This window comes from Myotis davidii, unplaced genomic scaffold, assembly GCF_000327345.1.
Source record: "Myotis davidii unplaced genomic scaffold, ASM32734v1 scaffold185, whole genome shotgun sequence".
In the NCBI taxonomy this organism is placed as follows: domain Eukaryota; kingdom Metazoa; phylum Chordata; class Mammalia; order Chiroptera; family Vespertilionidae; genus Myotis; species Myotis davidii.
The window spans coordinates 2,028,386-2,048,840 of NW_006297811.1; the positions used below are offsets into that span (position 1 = coordinate 2,028,386).

The 20,455-nt window shown below is 39.7% G+C and overlaps 1 protein-coding gene across 1 annotated transcript in view; it reads right to left on the reverse strand.

Moving 5' to 3' along the window:
- UBE3D (ubiquitin protein ligase E3D) overlaps window positions 1–20,455 on the reverse strand; it is a 138,591-nt gene that overhangs the window by 116,236 nt on the left and 1,900 nt on the right. The window contains exons 2-3 of the mRNA XM_015570296.1: window positions 12,233–12,429; window positions 7,961–8,051 (exon numbers count right to left, since the gene is read on the reverse strand). Coding sequence (XP_015425782.1) covers window positions 7,961–8,051; window positions 12,233–12,429 — 288 coding nt within the window. The remainder of the gene's footprint in view (window positions 1–7,960; window positions 8,052–12,232; window positions 12,430–20,455) is intronic.

Sequence of the window (20,455 nt, forward strand, 5' to 3'; positions counted from 1 at the left end):
CCTGCTACAAATTAAGAAACGATTCTTTCAACATACATTTTCTAAAAGTCTACTATGAACCAGGCATTCTGCTGACAAAAATATTAATACATACAGTCTCTTCTCTCAAGGGACTTATGTTCTAGTAGGAGAAACAGACCTATAAACAAATAATAAAATCATAATATAATAAATGCGCATAACAAAGTAGTTGCTCTAAATTCTTATAGGGCGGAGGGGGAGGGGACAGCTCAAACTCCTTTGAACATTCAATGACAGCTTTATAGCCCCTTCAAACATACATTCCCACATGCACACAAAATTGATGTATTACTTTAGAGGATTCATTTATGGATTCACAAAACCAATCCGTGAACTCAGGGCAATATGTACAAAGTGCTAGAGGGGTAGAGTATACATGGACGTCAGAGAAGAAGGAACATCTGAGCTGACATCTGAAGGATAAATAGGAGTTCTCTAGGCAATGGAAGAAATTAAGGGCATCACTGGGTGGAGGAAACAATATGAAGATGGCACCACATCTGTTTATCTTACCACTGCATTCCTCATGTCGGGCACAGTGCCTGACACATAGTGTAAGCTCTTAAATATTTGTTCAAGGAATGAGCAAGCATATTTTGATAACTTTAATATGTGAGGTCCCTGGTGGATCTGTTGCTTACTCAGATGAAAGAGTTAACAAATCATTTCCTTGCCTTCTTGAGAATCTGAACTTTGGTTTAATCACCTAGTTCTGTTCCTCTGGGAGCCAAGTAGATGGTAGACATGAATTATATTGCTAGGCAACACTGCTTATGGTAAAAAACGATCCCTGCTTGGTGTCTTGCATTTGGACTGGTAGGAAATATGAATGAGCTGTAAAAATCTGATGAGCATGCCATGCGTTGGACTTCCCCGAATGCAGTCTTTTGTGGGCAACTACAATATGGATCTTGACCTTTGTATCTAGTTCAGTGATGGCGAACCTTTTGAGCTCGGCGTGTCAGCATTTTGAAAAACCCTAACTTAACTCTGGTGCCATGTCACATATAGAAATTTTTTGATATTTGCAACCATAGTAAAACAAAGACTTATAGTTTTGATACTTATTTTAAATGCCATTTAACAAAGAAAAATCAACCAAAAAAATGAGTTCGTGTGTCACCTCTGACACGCGTGTCATAGGTTCACCATCACTGATCTAGAACCATGCACATGGGCAGTCTACAGTCCCCATACAGTCCCCAAATGAGCCGTCACTTGTTTGAACTGCTGCAAGACGCCTGCTCAGAGGAACTCCTGATGCGGCCCTGGTGGCAGGAAATGTGGCCTGTGGTGGTGTTGAGTCTGAATGTGTAGTTAAACTTAGAAGACCTCTGGTGGGCACTACATACAGCTTTTCCATCTAATGCTTCCTACAACTCTGTGAGACAAGAATCTGCCTTCCTCAGAGGGGGAAAGGTATTTATGTTTTGAAAGAACAAAACTTTTAAGAACAAAAGATGTATTTTAATCACAGCTGTACTGAAAACTGAAACTCTAATCTGATCTACTTCCCAGAACTTTCACAACAAAATAGATACCTTTTCTTTCTCACAGTAGTTTTAAGGTAAAAATGTGCAGAAGCTCAGAAAAAGAGTGAACTGATCTCTTGAATTTTCTCTCAGCTTAAAATTCTAAGATGTACAGCAAGATGTTTCTAATAAGTTAAAATTTCCTAATTTTTTAAAATTATCTTGATTGTTGAAAGTATTACAGATGTCGCCCCCTCCCCCCCATTTTTTATTCCCATTGACCCCTTCCACTCCACACCCACCTCTCCCAGGCCTTCACTACACTATTGTCTGTGTCCACAGGCAGAGTTTCTTATTTCACTTAGCACAATAATCTCCAGGTCCCTCCCTCCATGCTGTCTCAAAGGGTAAGAGATCCTTCTTTTTCACAGGTATATAGTACTCCATGGTGTAAATGTACCACAGCTCTTTTATCCACTCATCTACTAATGGGCACTTGGACTATTTCCAGATCTTAGCTATTGTAAATTGTGCTTCTATGAATACAGGGGTGCATATATTCTTTCTGATTGGTATTTTGGGTTTCTTAGGATATATTCCTAAAAGTGGGATCACTGGGTCAAATGGTGGTTGCATTTTTAATTTTTGAGGGAACTCCATACTGTTTTCCATAATGGCTGCACCAGTCAGCATTCCCACCAGTAGTGTACTAGGGTTCCCTTTTCTCCACATCCTCGCCAGGACTTATCATTTGTTGATGACAGCCGTTCTGACAGGTGAGCATTTTTTCATATGTCTCTTGGCCTTCTGTATGTCCACTTTGGAGAAGAAAGAGAAACTAAAAATAAATCCCATTTACGATTGTAACAAAAAATTAAGAAACTTAGAAACTTAAGCAAGGAGGTAAAAGACCTGTACTCAGAAAACTACAGATGCTGAAAAAAGAGAGGAAGATATAAACAAGTGGAAGAAAATACTGTGTTCATAGATTGATAAAATTAACATCATTAATATGTCCATAGTACCCAGAGCAGTCTATAGATTCAATGCAATCCTTATTAAAATACCAAGGCATATTTTACAGAGCTAATTATTTTTAATGCATCTTAAGCATAAGCTTTTGGGAAAAATAACTTAAAATAGACACTTTTAATCAAAACTGATTATTTAAAACTTAAACATATAGACCCGAAAATGAAATGTCCTTTAACTTTAGAATCAACCATTAATCAGTGAAAATATCAATGGTAACACCATAGAGCTTTTACAGATTGAATTACAACCAAACAGACATCAAGCATTTTAAGAATAACATATATGTACCAAATGTCTAAAGCTCAAAATATGTCTGCTGGGATTTAGATAAATTCAGCTGGCGTTATTTAACAGGTAGGTTCCAAACCTATGAACCTAACTTTGCATTTTATTACCATTATGTACATAGTATACCTAGATCCATAAAAGTATAACCATTTTATTCCAAAAGTTTATACAGTATTACTAATAATCCAGTTTGTGCCTGTACTCTTTTTCACTTCTTTGTTCTCATTCATAAAAAAGTGATGGTATTCATGGGAATAAATTTTTTTAGGCTACAATTACAGCTGGTCTGTCAAGTAGACCAATCAATTGGTTGGATATTGTGACATCTCTTAATCTATAATAATAAAAGCATAATATGCTAATTAGACTGGACGTCCTTCTGGACAACCTTCTGGAGCCAGGGATGCGAGAGAAGCCTGGGTCCCAGGTGCCTGCCGGAGGCTGGAGGGAAGCCCGGGTCCCAGGTGCCAGAGGGAAGCTGGTGCCAGCAGCTGGGGGAAGGAAGGCCTACTCTTGCACGAATTTTGTGCATCGGGCCTCTAGTGTTTCAATAAAGTCCATTTTGCATGTTTCCTTCTAGAGTTTCAATGCCCTCATGAGCTGCTGGGCTGACACCTAGTGCTGCTGGTGCAGGTGGAATGGGGAGGGCCTCTCCAGAGACCTCAGGAGACCTCTCAAATGGGCTGAAAATCAAACGGCATATGTTTGAAAGTCTGGCCAACTGATGTAATTCAAGTCTGCCATGAATTTATTTCTCAAAGACATAAATTCCAAATGCAATGGCCATTTAGCTGTTTCTGAGACTATTCACAAAGAAGTAAATTTTGTTATTATTGCTGCTTTATATTAAGGCCTGTGAGTCTCAACAAGAACATAATAAAAAATTGTATATGTTCAGACAATTTTTATAGTAAAACTCTGCTGAACTAGTAAAAATGCAAATTGGACATTTTCTTGTAAAGAAGCAAGGCAGTATTTATTTTCAAATACCAAAACAAATGGCTAAGAGCATGTACTCCTAGGTTAAGAAAAAAGACTACTACTACACTTAGCAGATTTCCAGTGCCCTGGTACTAAAAAGTATTAAAGCCATAATGAGTCTTAATAGGCTAAACAGTCCTCTGCACCTTACTTCTATAATTTGCTTGACAAGAAAAAAAAAAGGAACAGCATTAGTCTTGCAGTATCCAAATTACATGAATCACAGAGCCCAGGTACAACTTTATGAGGTTCACTAATCACAGATGAGGAAACTGAGGCCCAGAGAATTAAATTGACTTGTTCCCAGATGATAAGGTTATCCAGTAAGCAGATCTTAGGTCTGCTCCATTGTTCCTATTAGAGGGGCTCCCAGTGCAGATAAATCAACATATTCCAAGGTGCTTTCTTGGTAAAGATGTCTACAATTAGTTAATTTTGATTATAGCACATTCAAGCCTCTTTTGAAATACCTTTGGTTTTATTTTCTACATAACAAGAACAGAAGATGCCCTTATCACTATGTAAAAGAGATAACTGGGTGTGCGTGGGGGGTGGGGGGGGTAATGAGAAGACCACTGAGCCTACTGTATACAGTCAACATGAAATCCTTGTACAGATACTGGAGGAATCACGTTTTTCCATAAAACAAAGTCATAGGGCATACTGCCTAAGAGTAAAATGTAAGCTAATGTGAGTCAAATAAAAAGGGAGAAAGGTGGATCATTTCCCTGGCACACCTATAAAATGCAGTGTAGTAAACCAAAGAGGTTTAAAAAACTAAACAAGGTAATTTACTAGTTTGCTGATAAGACCAATTATGGAAAGGGGCGTGGAAGGAGTCCATAGAACCAATAAAAAAAGAGCTTGTTGAGCATTAATATTCCATGTGTTACAGTCTTGAACTCTCTTCACGAATTTGGAAAAATAGGCCTCATTTTGTCTACTTAAGAAAAAGCTGTCTTCAGGGTACCTACCCCCAAATTTTAAAAACATATATTCATAAAGATATATGTACCCCTATGTTCATTACAGCATTAGTCGTGATAGCAAGACATGGAAGCAACCTAAGTGTGCTTCGATAGATGGTTTCATAAAGGAGATGTGGTACACTCGTACAACGCAACCCTACTCAGACATAAGAAAGGATAAAATACTGCCATTTGCAACGACAGGGTAGATCTTGAGAGTATCATGTTAAAGAGTCGGACAGAAAAGGACAAGAACCAGAAAAGAACAAGAAACAGAAAACAACAAATGAACAAACTCATAGACACAGACAGTGTTATGAAGGGGACTAGAGGATAAAGAAGGTAAAAGGGGTCAAATATATGGTGACAGAGGAAGACTAGACTATGAGTGGTGAGCGTGCAAATCAATGTACAGGTCATGTATTATAGAACGGTACACTTGAAACTTACAATGTTAGTTAAAAAAAGAAGCTGAGGTGATATGGACAGGTTCCCCAGCTACTAAGTGGTGAAGCTGGAGTTCAAACCCTGGTCCCACTCTCCCACTCTCACTTCCACACTACAGGGCCTCCTAGTGGTCAGGGTTAGGGAGAGTAAATACAGTCTTTCAGTGTTAGCCTCTACTAAACCCTTCTAGTTCCCAATCCCATGACTGTAATAAAGGATCGACACAAAACAGAAGGTGCAGTTCCTGAATAGGAAAACGGGGACTACAGATAAAGGTTTCTCATATCCATCACCCTTTTCCAATGAAATATCAGCCAGTAATGAATGAGCATAACCTCCACTGTAAGCAGCACCAGGAAATACGGTTACACCAAGTTTCACTTGTTCCTGCTGTAACTACTAGGTCAGCTCATTGCTGTGCAGGCATGCATGTTTAGCAAACTTCACATGAGAATTAAACCAAAGCCTGAAGTAGACGGAGACAAGGAAAGCTTTCTTGGTTAAACTACAGTGTAAACTGGGATCCTCTGACCCTCTCAGGCTAAGGTGAGCCTATCACAGAGCGCACACTCTGCAGCAACTTCAGCCTCTGCTAATTCAATCAAGAACATTCTCTCCTCTACAGATTGAGAATCGCCTCATTTCTCACCAAGATAATCATTCAGAGGATGCTCCCTTCACAACCCCCCATTTCCACCAAAGTAACTTTCTGCTATCTCATCTACCTGGGGCACTGCCAGGAATCATAAAGCAAGCAAGAGAGGATGGCAGAAGGCCAAAATAAACACCCTAACGTTTATTTAATTCAACCCAGCAAGAATTTACTGAAGGTGCATTATTCACCAGGCATGACGCCCGATGCTGGAGATCTTGGTGATGATGATGGTAAGAATAATTACAGCAGCAGCAGCTACCACATACTGAATGCTTAACATGTCCCAAACTTGGTTATAAACACTTAAATTCATTGGATCCTCCAGACAACCCTACGAGGTAGCTCCTATTGTTATCTATGTGTTTGTAGTAAGGATATTGAGGCATGGAGTGGTTAAGTAACTAGCCCAGGGTCACATCCAGGAAGTGGTGATGTGAGCCCAGACTGGCTGGTTTCTTGGTCTGTACTACTAGCCACTAGAATACACTGCACTCTAAATATGAGTAGGGATTAGGGATATAGGGGTCAATAAGACTATCCTCACCCCAGAGCCTACAGTTTAATCAGGAAGACAGGCAAATAAATCTTAGAGGGAGATTAGACTATGGGTGGTGAGCAGGGAAAGCTCCCAGCAGTAGATGACATTTAATTTAGGAGCTGAATTTAGGAGCAAACCTGAGGGAAATAGGGTACCAGGGTACATTCCATGGGAGACAGTAGCTCTCACTAAGCCAGCTAGGGTGGAGAAAAGCATGGAGAGTCGGGGGATGCAGGCTGATCACTAGAGCTGTGCACAGAATGTGTGTACATAACGGTGTGCTGTTTGGGGGACAAAGAAAGGAAGTTGAGGGTGGAAAGGTAAATAGAAACAAACTCATAAAGGACCTGGCATGGCATGCTAATGTCTTACGGACTTTATCTTGAAAGACGTGGAAGGGCTTGAACAGGGAGCCAGCTGCATTTGGGAACAATCACTCAATAGTATAGAAATGTTCAGAAGAGGGTGAACCTGGAGGAAGGCTAAGCAGATAGGGAGCTGGCAACAAGTGCTATTAGGTGAGAAGACAGTAGCCTGGAGGGAGGTAGTAGCACTGGGTTGAGGAATGTGGACTTGCAAGAAATGCGGGGAAGGAAGTAGCAAAAGTAATTGGTGAGTGACTATTTATGGGGGGCAAGGAGGAACCCAGAGACACCACCAGGAATCTACCTTGAAGAGGCAGAAGAGGTCTGCATGCCCTCAGACAAGGAGCCCTGGAAGAGGAGCAGGTTTCAGATGTGGAGAAGGACCCATGTGCATGCAAGTCTCAGGCACTTGTCTTGGAGGAAATGCACCAAACAAAGAACTCTAAATTCTTTTTAAAAACATTGTTAACCAGTGTAAGGTTTTCATTTGTCTTTCCCGTGTCTGAGTGATCAGAAGCTGAAAATTCAGGGGGAAGGGTTTGTGCCCAGGAAACAAGGAGGCTGACAGGAGGAAGGGAGCAGATGGGAAAATGATTCAACGAGACAACTTGGGAATACAAAGGCACTGCAAAGAGCCCTTTCCATCTCAGTGGGGCAATCACAGCACACCGCAAGAACGGGTTATAAGGTTAGCCTGATCATCAAGAAAGGTTAATTTGTGTTCTCTATATGCTGTTTTAACAAGCAGGGAAATAGGAACTGGATTTCAGACAGGCACTAATAGAAATAGTTCAAATAAAAAGTTGTGCTGCAAAACCTTCCTTTTTAGAAATGTCACTTAATGTGGAAAATCCCATTCACCAACATGATGGATAAAACATGCAATAGGTCCCAAGCCTCTTTTTGTAAGAGAGATGCTTCAGTGATCAACACTCTTCCACCAAGATAACCAACCCTCCCTTCCCCCCTCAAAGCCAGCATCCTATTGTTCCCCCTGGTCGGCCTGAGAAGACTTAACTGCTCTGTGATTGCTGGAGAGTTTTATGGCCGATGTTGTTCAAAGAGGCATTAAGCTGGCTCTCGTTTTAAGGCCATACACTGTTCCCTTGGCGATTACTTCAAAAACTCTGATAGGAAAGAGAAAAGCATCGCCAGGCACAGAATTAATCAATGTAAGATGCATTCCTTACCTGTCCCTTATTATGACTTCACCGCAGGACTGGCAATAAAATGTGCAGCAGTCTCGGGCTTCTGAGCTTTGATTAAACATTGAAGTCAGCTCTAAAGGAAATCAATGACACAGAAATCTCAGAGGTTTGGGACAAATATGTTAACATATTTATAAGAGTGTAACAGCCACAATAAATTACCATCAATAAATACTGTTTATGATGTACCCAGAAGTACACATTTAATTAGTATTATCTGATGACTCAACCAGAAGTAAATATTGTGAAGTGTTTTCAAAAACAACAGATTTTGCTTGTTCCGGAGCCAGGTATTGCCCAGATTGTTCATGTCACACACTGTTATTTCTCTCATTCCATAAACACCAACATTAAAGATGAAGAAAAAGGGGCTATTTCTTTCCTATCAGGCTAACTACACAGAGCTTCACCATTCTCGGCTTTCTTCTGCTACGTCTGAGGTATAGTTTTTCATCATTGTGACTGCTGGTGAATAAAGCTTTTAAATTTAAGTTTAATTTGATTTAAATAAGATTTATGTCCACTCTGGCATATTACCAGTATGTACTAACAAAATGAATCTTGAAACTGGTCTATTGGACAGGTTCCCGAGTATGGAATGGCTCCTAAGAAAAATTCAATCTCTTAAGAGCAAAACTCAATTTCTGATTAAAGTTGTGGAAAAACATATATTTCCCACATTATGTGAAATGCAGCATAAAGCAGTATATTCTCTGTTTCCTTTATTTATTCATGAAGAAAATTTTTTTTCATTCTCTTCCCCCCGCCTCCGAAAAAAACCCCACAAAAATATGTGTTATATTTAAAAATATAAAGAAATGAGGTCCTGTCCATTAGAATCAGGCAATTTAAATTTGGTTTATGTTATTTTGTATGTATGGTAAGATTAAGTAGACCTAGGTAAGACATCCAAAAATATTCTTTTCAGAACCAGTAAACAAATTTTCAGTGAAATACTCCCCTCTGCTGGTCACCCAGCATAATCCTCTAGCTCAGGTTCAAGTCAGAACTTTCAGATACAGGGCATCCTGGAAGAGGCACTACCACCTGGGGATAAACCTCATGCTTGTGCTATATCAAATTTGTGTTCCACATCAAGGTTATGATCTGACCTAAGTTACATTCAAAACAGTGTGACAATACGTTTACTATAATCCCTAGAAGAAAGTTCTTACAATAGAAAAGTTAACTTTTTAAAAACCCCGCATCACAACTGAATGCTAAAAATTTCAAAACTCTCTTTCTACAATATATTCTGACTGATTCAAGCTTACATCAGTATGCATCTACCTAGTATTTATTTATTCAGTACCTATTATGAGCAAAGCTCTAAAGCAATTAAGTTCTGAGGACTATTTCGCATACCTTTTCATGCACTACAGAACAAGCTTTTGAAAGCTTCCCTTTTTCAGATATTTGAGTAAAGTATGTTTCAGAACTAGAAAGAAACAGGAGACCAATGAATGCAAAAAATATGCAAAACAACACATAGCTGTCAATTTATTTTGTCCTCCAGTCAAAACTAAACAATAATGCTTGCTGACCTAAATTTTTTTAAATAGTTCAAGTTTTGCTATTTGCATATATATGGGTACGTGATAAACCAATTTTTGATTCTGAAAGGTCTCCATACCCCCTAAGAATGGGCCTTAAAATTATGTTCAGTAGAAAACTAACAGTAGATCTGAAAGCACCCCACTATGCCGTTCCCCAAGTTCCAGGCTGTGGCTGCTGTGATTGTCCGTCACTGCTACAGAGAAGGTGATGACCGGACAAGGGCCAGCCTCCCACGCTTCTTCCCCGACACACCACTTCCTCCGCCTACATTAGGCACACTGGGGAGTATGAGTGTGCTTCCCGTCTAGTCACCCACTCTTCTTTCCATGAATAGTCCAACAGTCATTCTTAGTGTTTATCTTACACCATTTAAGCTCCATGGCATTTCTTTTCCCTATCTCTTATCCCTAAAACCAACTCTACCCAACTCAGACTAGTTATTCATCAACCCAGGACACGAGCAAAATTACTCTCCAGCAAATAAGAAGCGAAACTTGCTCTCTATCTTCTCTTCCCTTTCAAAAGCCAGCAAAAAGACTCAGGGGAACTGAAAAAGGCTCCCATCTTTTAAATGGCTCTTCAAAACAATCTGCCGGACCCCACCACTGGCTCCATGCAGTTCAGATGAAAGGCTTAGTAAAAATGAGGCAGCAGTGAAGTCTAAGGGTATAGCTAGGAGAAATAAAATCCTTCTCTGATAATGAGCATCTATCAGACCTCTGCACCTTACTTCTATAAAGTTCTCCATTTTCACATCATTTTAATCCTCAAAAGTATATTACTGCCCTGCCTGGTTTGGCTCAGTGGATAGAGCGTCGGCCTGCGGACTGAAGGGTCCCAGGTTCAATTCCGGTCACGGGCATGTACCTTGGTTGTGGGCACGTCCCCAGTAGGGATGTGCAGGAGGCAGCTGATTGATGTTTCTCTCTCATGGATGTTTCTAACTCTCTATCCTTCTCCCTTCCTCTCTGTAAAAACTCAATAAAATAGATTTTTTAAAAAGTATATTACTACATGGTAAGAAATGTAATAAACCAATAATTTTATTCAATAAATTATTCTGAGAAACACTTTTACTATCTTACCGAATCAATGTATCAGTAACAAATATTGGAAATAAGATAGGCATAGCAACATTCAAAATTAAATCATGTATCATACTCAATTTCAGAATCTTTGTATGTACTATTCTATTTGGAAATGTCTCTACATGGATGGAATCATTTCCATCCATTAAGTTCTCTGATCAAATATATCGCCTCTTCCAAGTGGCCTTCTCCATCACTCTCCACCCAACCCCAGTCACTCCCTATCCCAGCCGTGGGCAAACTACGGCCCACGGGCGGATCCGGCCCGTTTGAAATGAATAAACCTAAAAAAAAAAAAAAAAAAAAAGACCGTACCCTTTTATGTAATGATGTTTACTTTGAATTTATATTAGTTCATACAAACACTCCATCCATGCTTTTGTCCCGGCCCTCTGGTCCAGTTTAGGAACCCATTGTGGCCCTTGAGTCAAAAAGTTTGCCCACCCCTGCCCTATCCCATCATTTGGCTTTACTTTGCCCATGGCTATTTTCTCTGTATCCAAGTAATTAATTTGATCATTATCTATCCCGGGTGGGCAAACTTTTTGACTCGATGGACCGGAGGGCTGGAACAAAAGCATGGATGGAGTGTTTGTGTGAACTAATATAAATTCAAAGTAAACATCATTATATAAAAGGGTACGGTCTTTTTTTTCAATAGTTTTATTCATTTCAAACAGGCCGGATTCGGCCCGCGGGCCGGAGTTGGCCCACGGCTGATCTATTCCCATGCACTACAATGTAAGCTCCCTGAAGCCAGAGACCCTCCTAGTTTGTTCACATCTGTATCACTATAATCTAGAGCAATTCCTAGCTCAAAATATAAAATAATGGTTACTGAATTAATGAATTTCTATGTAACGCTTTAAAATAAACTACATCTTGCACAAACCATCTTACTTCACCTTCATATTAGCTCTGTGAGCCAGGTAATTTTACAATTAAAGAGACAAAGCAGAGGTATATGGAAAATCTTTGCAAACTTCTGCTCAATTTTGTTGTGGACCTAAAATTGCTCGAAAAAGTAAGTGTATTAGGAAGAAACAAAAACCACTAAAAAAAATCCAAAAGAAACAAAACCTCAGAAAGATTATGTGACACGTTTAACTGCACATAGCTGATAAATGGCAGAGCTGGCTAAGACCCTAGATCAGCGGTTCTCAACCTGTGGGTCGCAACCCCTTTGGGGGTCGAACAACCCTTTCACAGGAGTCACCTAAGACCATCGGAAAACACATATATAATTACATATTGTCTTTGTGATTAATCACTATGCTTTCATTATGTTCAATTTGTAACAATGAAAATACATCCTGCATATCAGATATTTACATTACGATTCATAACAGTAGCAAAATTACAGTTATGAAGTAGCAACGAAAATAATTTTATGCTTGGGGGTCACCACAACATGAGGAACTATATTAAAGGGCCGCGGCATTAGGAAGGTTGAGAACCACTGCTCTAGATCTTTTTCACTCCCAGCTCCTTCCATGCCACTGATGAGCAGCTATTTCCACCTGGGAAAATTCACCTTCTTAAGAGAAAAATCACCTTTGATTTGTAGTGAAAAAGTTACTGCAGAAACAGGAGTGCTGGCATTGCTTACTTGTGCTGAATTCCGTCCGCGCCTGCAGCCGCAGGTGTAGTCCATCTCCAGCCACATACTGCAGCCCATGGCCAGAGGAAGGCACAAGCCTGACCTCTGCTGGAAGGCAGATCTCTGTGCAGCCTCCAGGGGTTTTCACCTGGAGCGAGGATGGAGTTATGGAAATATCCATGGGCATACCTCCTTCTCTGGGCTCTCTGGCAATTAAAAATAAAACACACAGCAATTATTTCTCATTGCTGAAAACCGCATGATAAAAGAAACAAAAACGGCCAACCATCTCTCTGTTCCTCTTCAGTAAAGGCCCTAAAGTTAACTATCCCAGAAAAATAACAGTGAGCCAATCATTAAAAAAAAAAAAAAAAAAGTCTATACTAGGTTTAGACCAGGTCAGAGAGCACTTTACACTATTACTGTAACATGAAAGTTCTGGGATATATATTTTATGATTGCTTCTTTTTTATGCTAATGATACACTTTAAAATGTGCACTTTTTCCAATGATAATAATCGTGAGTCCACTCCCAGCTCTCTCTTCTCTCCTAAAGCTTCCTCCACATGCTCCAGCCTGGACCTTCCTGGGGTTGCTCTGCACAGCCTGCCATTCCATTTCCTCATGCCCCCAATTTCCTCCTACAAGTCTCCCCAACTTCAGTTTCTTCAAACAAGTACAGTCTCACACTGGCCTGTCAAATGTCATGCACTTGTCCTTGGAAATATCTTTGGGAAGAGAATTCAACAAAGGCAGCATAAGACAGTGGCTTATTCATCTTTGCATCCCTTGACCATAGCATGGTTTGTATATTCATTCATTCACTCATTCATTCAAACCATCTTTTGTGAGTTCTATATATAATGTGCCAGGTGCTTGGAAATATAACAACTAACAATATATTTTCTCTGCCACTCCCCCCCTCCCCCACTTCCCCAAATAGGGGAAAGGTAAGTAAACAGGAATGCTCAAGGGATCAGTGGAAACTACACTGTACTTATTCCTGACAAATACAGGTTACTATGGAAGCACATGGAGGGGTGTAGTGACTTTCATCAACCGAGCACTAACTTAATGATAGCTGAATAATGAATGAATGAGTGAGTGAAATACTCGTGCTCCTGAGACCAGCGTTACAATGTTTAACTTGCAGTAAATTCAAGCACTGTTGTTGGATATACAGGATTTTGATAAGGAGATTAGGATTACATTAAATAAAAGGTACAGGAGAAAAATTTTTTCTTGTCAACATTAAGAATAAAAAAAAAATTACGAAAATCTAGTGAGTATGAATACCAGGCATAAAAGGCCGTATTAATCCAGTTCACTACAAACACAAATCACTCAGTGTAGGCAATAAAGAATAACACACAGTGCCCACCCACCAAAATATAAAGGGGGATTAAACACACAGAGAAATGATTCTCATATGAAGCTGAAATATGCTTAGCAGTATAACAGAGGACTTCCTCTTAAAAGCAGACAGCAGATGCAGGCCATCCACTTTGTGTCACCTAATTTCAGAACACACGTCATCTACAGAGTGTCATCTAAGTACAGAAGTCAAACCCTGCGTTCAGGTGTGAATCTTGGTTAGGCCTCTTAATTGCCTTAGAAAATCTTAAGACTACCTTCTGGCTAGCAGCTAGCTCCTTCTCAAAGTATATGGATCTACACTTAATTGGCAACATAGAATATCAAAACACCCAAATATTTTCCTGGGTCAAAAGTCTAATTTTAAGAAATTATGTTTAAGAAATAATAATCCCCACACGGCCGGTGTGGCTTAGTGGTTGATCATCAACCCATGAACCAGGAGGTCATGATTTGGTTCCTAGCCAAGACACATGCCTGGGTTTCGCCCTGATCCCTAGTAGGGGACATGCAGAGGGCAGTCAATCAATGGTTCTCTCTCATCATTGATGTTTCTATCTCTCCCTCTTCCTCTCTGAAATCAATAATATATATATATATGATTGGCAGGTGGGCAACTGTCCCAACCTCACCGGGGACGTTTTGTCTTCACCAGGGCCGTCTTGACCTCACCAGGGCCGTCCCGACCTTACCGGGGCGGTTTCAACCTCACTGGGGCCGAATAAAAATATATTTTAAAAATCCTCTAAAGCAGAGGTCAGAAAACTTTTTATATAAAAGCCAGATTGTAAATATTTTAGGTTTTACAGGCCATATATGGTCTCTGTTGCATATTCTATTTTGTGTTTTTCTTTTTTAACAACCCTTTAAAAAATGTAAAACACATTCTCTGCTCACAGGCTGTACCAAAACAGGCCACAGGTTAGATTTGGCTCATGGGCCATAGTTTGACAACCACTACTCTAAAGATACACAGTGTGTCCACTTTGCTACTTCATTGATTTTCAAATTCCCAGTTGGCACTTAGAAGTGCTCCAGAGGCTACTACTGGGTTCCTAAGCCCCCACTCCCACCCCGTCTCTGGTCTCTGGCTTACCACTCTTCCCCTTATCTCCACTGAAAAATTCAGCCAATTACACAAGGCCAAGTAAGAAAGGCATCTATGCAAGGGTGGGAGAACCACCGTGGCCTGGAGTGTGTCTGAGAAATCCAGCAGGGTGAGGGGGGCATGCACCATACAGCCTGAGAGCTAAGGAGGCTACGCAGCAGGGATGTCAGATCCAAAGAGGGGTGAAGCAGAAATCTGGGGGTTGGAGGGCAGCTCAGCATGGGGTCTCAGAGCCTATCTTAGTCAGCTCAAGCAACTATAACAAAATACCACATATTGGGTGGCCTAAACAGCAGGCATTTATTTCTCATAGTTCTGGAGGCTGGGAAGTCCAAGACCAAGGTGCCAGCAAATGTGCTCCTTATTGAGGGCCCTCTTCCTGGCCTGCAGATGGCAGAAAGGGGAAGCTTTGGTGCCCCTTCTTATAAAACCCTGACTCTTATCACGGTGGCTCCACCCTCATGACTTCATCTAAACTTAAGTATCTACCAAAGGCCCCACTCCTAATACCATCACACTGGGAGTTAGGGTTTCAACATATGAATTTTGATGGGACATAAACATTCAATCCAAGCAGCCCAAGCAGGTGAGGAGAGTGTCAACACTGGGTGGGGGGTGGGGGGGAGGAAGCAGCAAAGGGTGACAGCAAAATATTATATATATATAACTGAGGGGTCCCAGGTTCAATTCTGGTCAAGGGCATGTACCTTGGTTGCGGGCACATCCCTGGTAGGGGGTGTGCAGGAAGCAGCTGATCGATGTTTCTCTCTCATCGATGTTTCTAACTCTCTATCCCTCTCCGTTCCCCCTGCCCCCTCCTCTCTCTCTCTATATATATATATATTTTTTTTCTCAATATACAGGTATATCATGAGGAAAATGAAAGCCAGGATTGTCACTATGGGAGGACAGAGTTACAAAGAAGAAAGGGAGAAAACCAGAATGGATCCTATGGTGATAGACTAGAATTGGAAATATCAGTGTGAAGTCATGGTGTTCAATGTGTATAAACAGATACAGTAATATATGTAGATGTCTATGTATGTATGTGCATGTATGGTATAGATACACATACATACACACATACACAAACATCACATATACTAGTATGTCGCGCGCACATACACACTCTCAATTCTGTTCACTAGTGGGTTTCAGGGAAGTGACACCCAATAGTAATGAGCACACTCTGTGTCCAGATCTTGTTTTCTAAAGACCATTTTCCACCTAAAAAAACCAATGAACAAAAGCAAAACAAACCAGGGTTCCTTGGAAAAATAACTACATGCAAGGCTGGAATAGGAAAAACATGAGATGAGCCTGGAACATCTTGCTGTGCAACAAAGAAGAAATAAATAAATGATAGGGACATGTCAAAATAGACAAAGAATCAGGTCAGTGTGCTCAGTGGTTGAGAGTCAAGTCCACCCATGAACCAGAAGGTCACGGTTCAATTCCAGGTCAGGGCACATATCCAGATTATGGACTTGATCCCCAGTGGGGGGTGAGCAGGAGGCAGCTGAGCAATGAATCTCTCTCGTCATTGATGTTTCTGTCTCTCCTTCTCCCTTCCTCACTCTGAAATCAATATATACATAAAAACACACACAACATAAACAAAGACACAAATAATTTTGAAGGAACCACCACTTGCAACATCGTGTAATTTGATTTAAAAAGTAACCCACTCTAAAAAACTATGGGTCCATATTGATGTAAATAAGTGAATAATAATAAAAAAAAATCTGATGAGGACCAGGGCATTTACATAGTATCAAAGGATCTCTTCAGTAACACTGATTTTGAAGAGAAAAGGAGTAACTTTATGGTGGAGAAGCCTGGCAGACACCACTTTAAGTACTCAAGGTTAATGTGAAATTTAATTGGACCAATCAAAATCACATGCCATCTGATAGGTTGTAATGAGAACACAGAATCGTTTCTATGATATTACTGCCAAAGATGTATAACTTGGACCTAATTTTGAGGAAACATGAGACAAACCCAAATGACAGGATATTCTACAGAATAATTGGGCTGTAATCTTCAAAAATCTTTCAAGATCATGAAAGTTAAGGAAAACTGAGGAACTGTTCCTTCCAAGGTAAACCTGGCAATGAATGAACTGGATCCCTGCACAATCACAGATATTATGCAGACAACGGGCAAAGCTTGAATGAGGTTTGAGTATAAGAAGACAGTAACCTATTTCCCAATTTTGAGGGTTGCCTGGTGGTTATGTAGGAAAATGTGCTTACGTGCAGGAAATCCACAGTAACATATTCAGGTGTGACAGCAACTTATCTCAAGTTTGCTATCAATCCAAAACAAAGTTTTGAAACTCTAATTGTTAGCACTTTTTATAACTTGAGGCTTTCTTCACTATCCATTTATCTTCTTTCAGGCGTCACATTTTGCTTGAAACTATCCCGTAAGTTCATATCTTGCCCTGAGTACCAGCTAATGTCTCTTCAATGGTGTATAAGACCCAGTGATACACTAGAGCCACGTGTGACAGTTGCAGGCATTTTGCAAACCAGTTGACCTCACTTTGACAGCTTTGGCATCATCCATAGTGAAAGTATTTATACCACAGAAATCAGTAAATGCTGCAAATTGGGGGGTTTTTGTTTGGTTGCTTGCTTTGTTTTCCTGGAGTGCAGGCTGCTAAACACTCACCAGCACACCACTCATTGTATGACCCTTTATTATGTGTCCAGCCAGCCCACCCACACCTCTATGAACTAAGCACCCCTTCATACTCAGAGGAAAACAGTCTTCTACCAGGTATCCCATAGTTCCAAACCATACTTTCAATTTAGTACTCAAATCTTGTTTTTGCTTTTGGAATAACAATTTGTCATTTGTTTTACTATTCTTTTTCTGTTGTATTTTTTTTCCAGGTGCTTATCTGTATTCAATATAATGTGTATTTTGTTTATTTTGTGTGTGTTTTTCTGCCTAATTCTCACCCACTGCCACCATTAGACTATAAATTCAATATTTTTGTCTTTGTTCTTATTACTGTTCACAGCTGTATACCCATACTTAGAATCTGAGGTTTTGGCAGTAGAATAGGAATTCAGTAAATATCTGTGGATTGAATAAATGAATGGCTTAGGTTTATCCCAGGAATGCTAAGATGGCTAGACATAAATAGATTTTTCTAATGCAATTCACAGATGTAAAGATCAAAGCAAAAAATATGATCATCACAATACACGCAGAAATAATTACAGATAATATAATATCTATTCATGATTAAAAACCTTAAACTAGGCCCTGGCTGGGTAGCTCAGTTGGTTAGAGGATCGTCCTGATACACCAAGGTTGTGGGTTCAATCCCTGGTCAGGGAGCATATAAGAGTCAATTACTGAATGCATAAATAAATGGAACAACAAATTGATGTCTCTCAAAAAAATCAATAAATTAAAACACACACACACCCTTAAACTAGAAGAAGAACTATGCAATCTAGCAAACAGGTTAGCCAAAAATCAACTTCATCATACCTAAAGATTAAATACTACAAGCATTTGTTTTAAGATTAGGAACAAGAATAAAATTCAATCATATCATGTATATTAACTATAAAATATGTAGAATAAAAATTCTAATTAATTGTATAAATTGTCAGAATGAATTTTAAAAAACTTCACCCAGTATGCTATAAAAATTTTATATATAAAGATGGATTGAGAGTAAAAGTATAAAAAAGGACATACCATGAAAACAGTATAGTCAACTGATTTCTGAAAAGACACTGAGTTAATTCAATGGGAGAAATGACAGTCTTTTTAACTAATGGTGATGAAACAACTGGATATCCTTACAGAAAAAAAAAAAAAGAACTTGACCATGCCTCACTCCAAACACAAAAATGAATTTACCATATTCACAGACCTAAATGTAAAAGCTTAATCTATGTTAACTCCTAAAATATAAACATAGGAAAATAAATCTTTACAAGCCTAAGGTAGACAAAGGTTTCTTCCGATTCAAAAACACTAATCATTAAGAAAAAAGGCAATAAACTGGATTTCATTATAATTAAAAATTTCTGTTCATCAAAAAACACTACTAAGAAAATGAAAAGGTAAGTTACACACGGAGAGAAAATATTTAGATACTCACAAGGCATAAATGAAAAAAAGCATTTTTCCAGACTACCGTATTTGCCGGCGTATAAGATGACTGGGCGTATAAGACGACCCCCTAACATTTCCACTCAAAATACAGAGTTTGTTATATACTCGCCGTATAAGACTACCCCCTCTTCCGCACACCTTCCACACACCAAATAAAAGGTAAAACAATATCAGATTTGATTTTAACATTTTAATTTATATTCAAATGCTTATGACATGCAGGAAAACTGTCACAAGGCTGTATGTAATCAAACATATACATAAAACAGTGCAAGTTTATTACCGGTAAACATACCGGTAATTCACTAAAGAAAACACACTCTATAGACTGGTACCGTAGATGCTTCTCAGGAACACAGGCAAGCAGCCCACAACCTAGAGGGACTGTCAATGATAGAAGTAAGATAACAAATAGTGCGAGCTCTTCAACATTCTAACAGGCACCATGATAGCGCAAAATCGCGAATCTTCAATGCATATGTAAAGAAATATACGGTAACCCGAATTTACCACACTCGCAAAATCGCACACAGCCAACCATACACGCAGTATGGTATCGCGATTCGCGATTTTGCGCTATCATACTGGGTGTATGGTCGGCTGTGTGCGATTTTGCGAGTGTGGTAAAATCGCATAACAGCAAAATCACATAACAGCCGAGCATACACCCAGCAGCGCTGTTGATGCCTGAACGGTATGTGGAATGAAGAGGGCGGGCATCGGGAGGCCACTATGGCACGGGGCAAGCACTATGGGCAGTCTATCTGAAGTGTACCTAGCGTATAAGACGACCCCCCACTTGGAGGCATATTTTTCAGGGCCAAAAAATCGTCTTATACGCCGGCAAATACGGTATATAAAGAACTTTTCAAATTCAACAATAAGGCAAAGAACCGGATTTTTTAATGCCAGAACATTATAAGATGCCTTACTAAGGAACATATGTGAATAACCAAAGAACAAATAAAAGGTACTCAACATTCTTAGTCAAGGAATTGCAAATTAAAATGACAATGAGATACCACTTTATATCACTATAATGACTACAATCAAAAAGTCTTACAACACTAAATGAGGATGAGAATGTGAAGCAACTGGAATTCTCTTTTTTTTTTTTTTCTGGTGAGAGTGTAAAATAGTACAACCACTTTGGAGGCTGTTTGGCAATTTCTCATACAGTAAAGGCCACATCTGCCCTATGACCCAGCAATTCCACTCTTAGGTACTTACCTATGAGAAAGGAAAATGTATGTCCACAAAAAGACTTACACACAATGTGTGGCAGCTTTGTCCATAATAAGCAAACCCTAGAACAGAAGTGGGAAACGAGGTCCTGCAGGCCGTACAAGGCCTAGGTCGTTTGGTCTGGCCCTGCCAAGGCATGAGGGGCTAGTTAATTAAATGTTTGACCAAATAGAACAGGCTAATTTTAAGTTGATAATTTTGTATGGCCCACAAATGATGTTTTAAATATCCCAATGGCCCTTGGCAGAAAAAAAAAGGTTCCCTACCCTGCTCTAAAACACACAAAATGTCCAGCAACCGGAGAATGAATAAATGAACTGTCATATGTTCATTCAGTGGAAAACGACTCAGCAGGA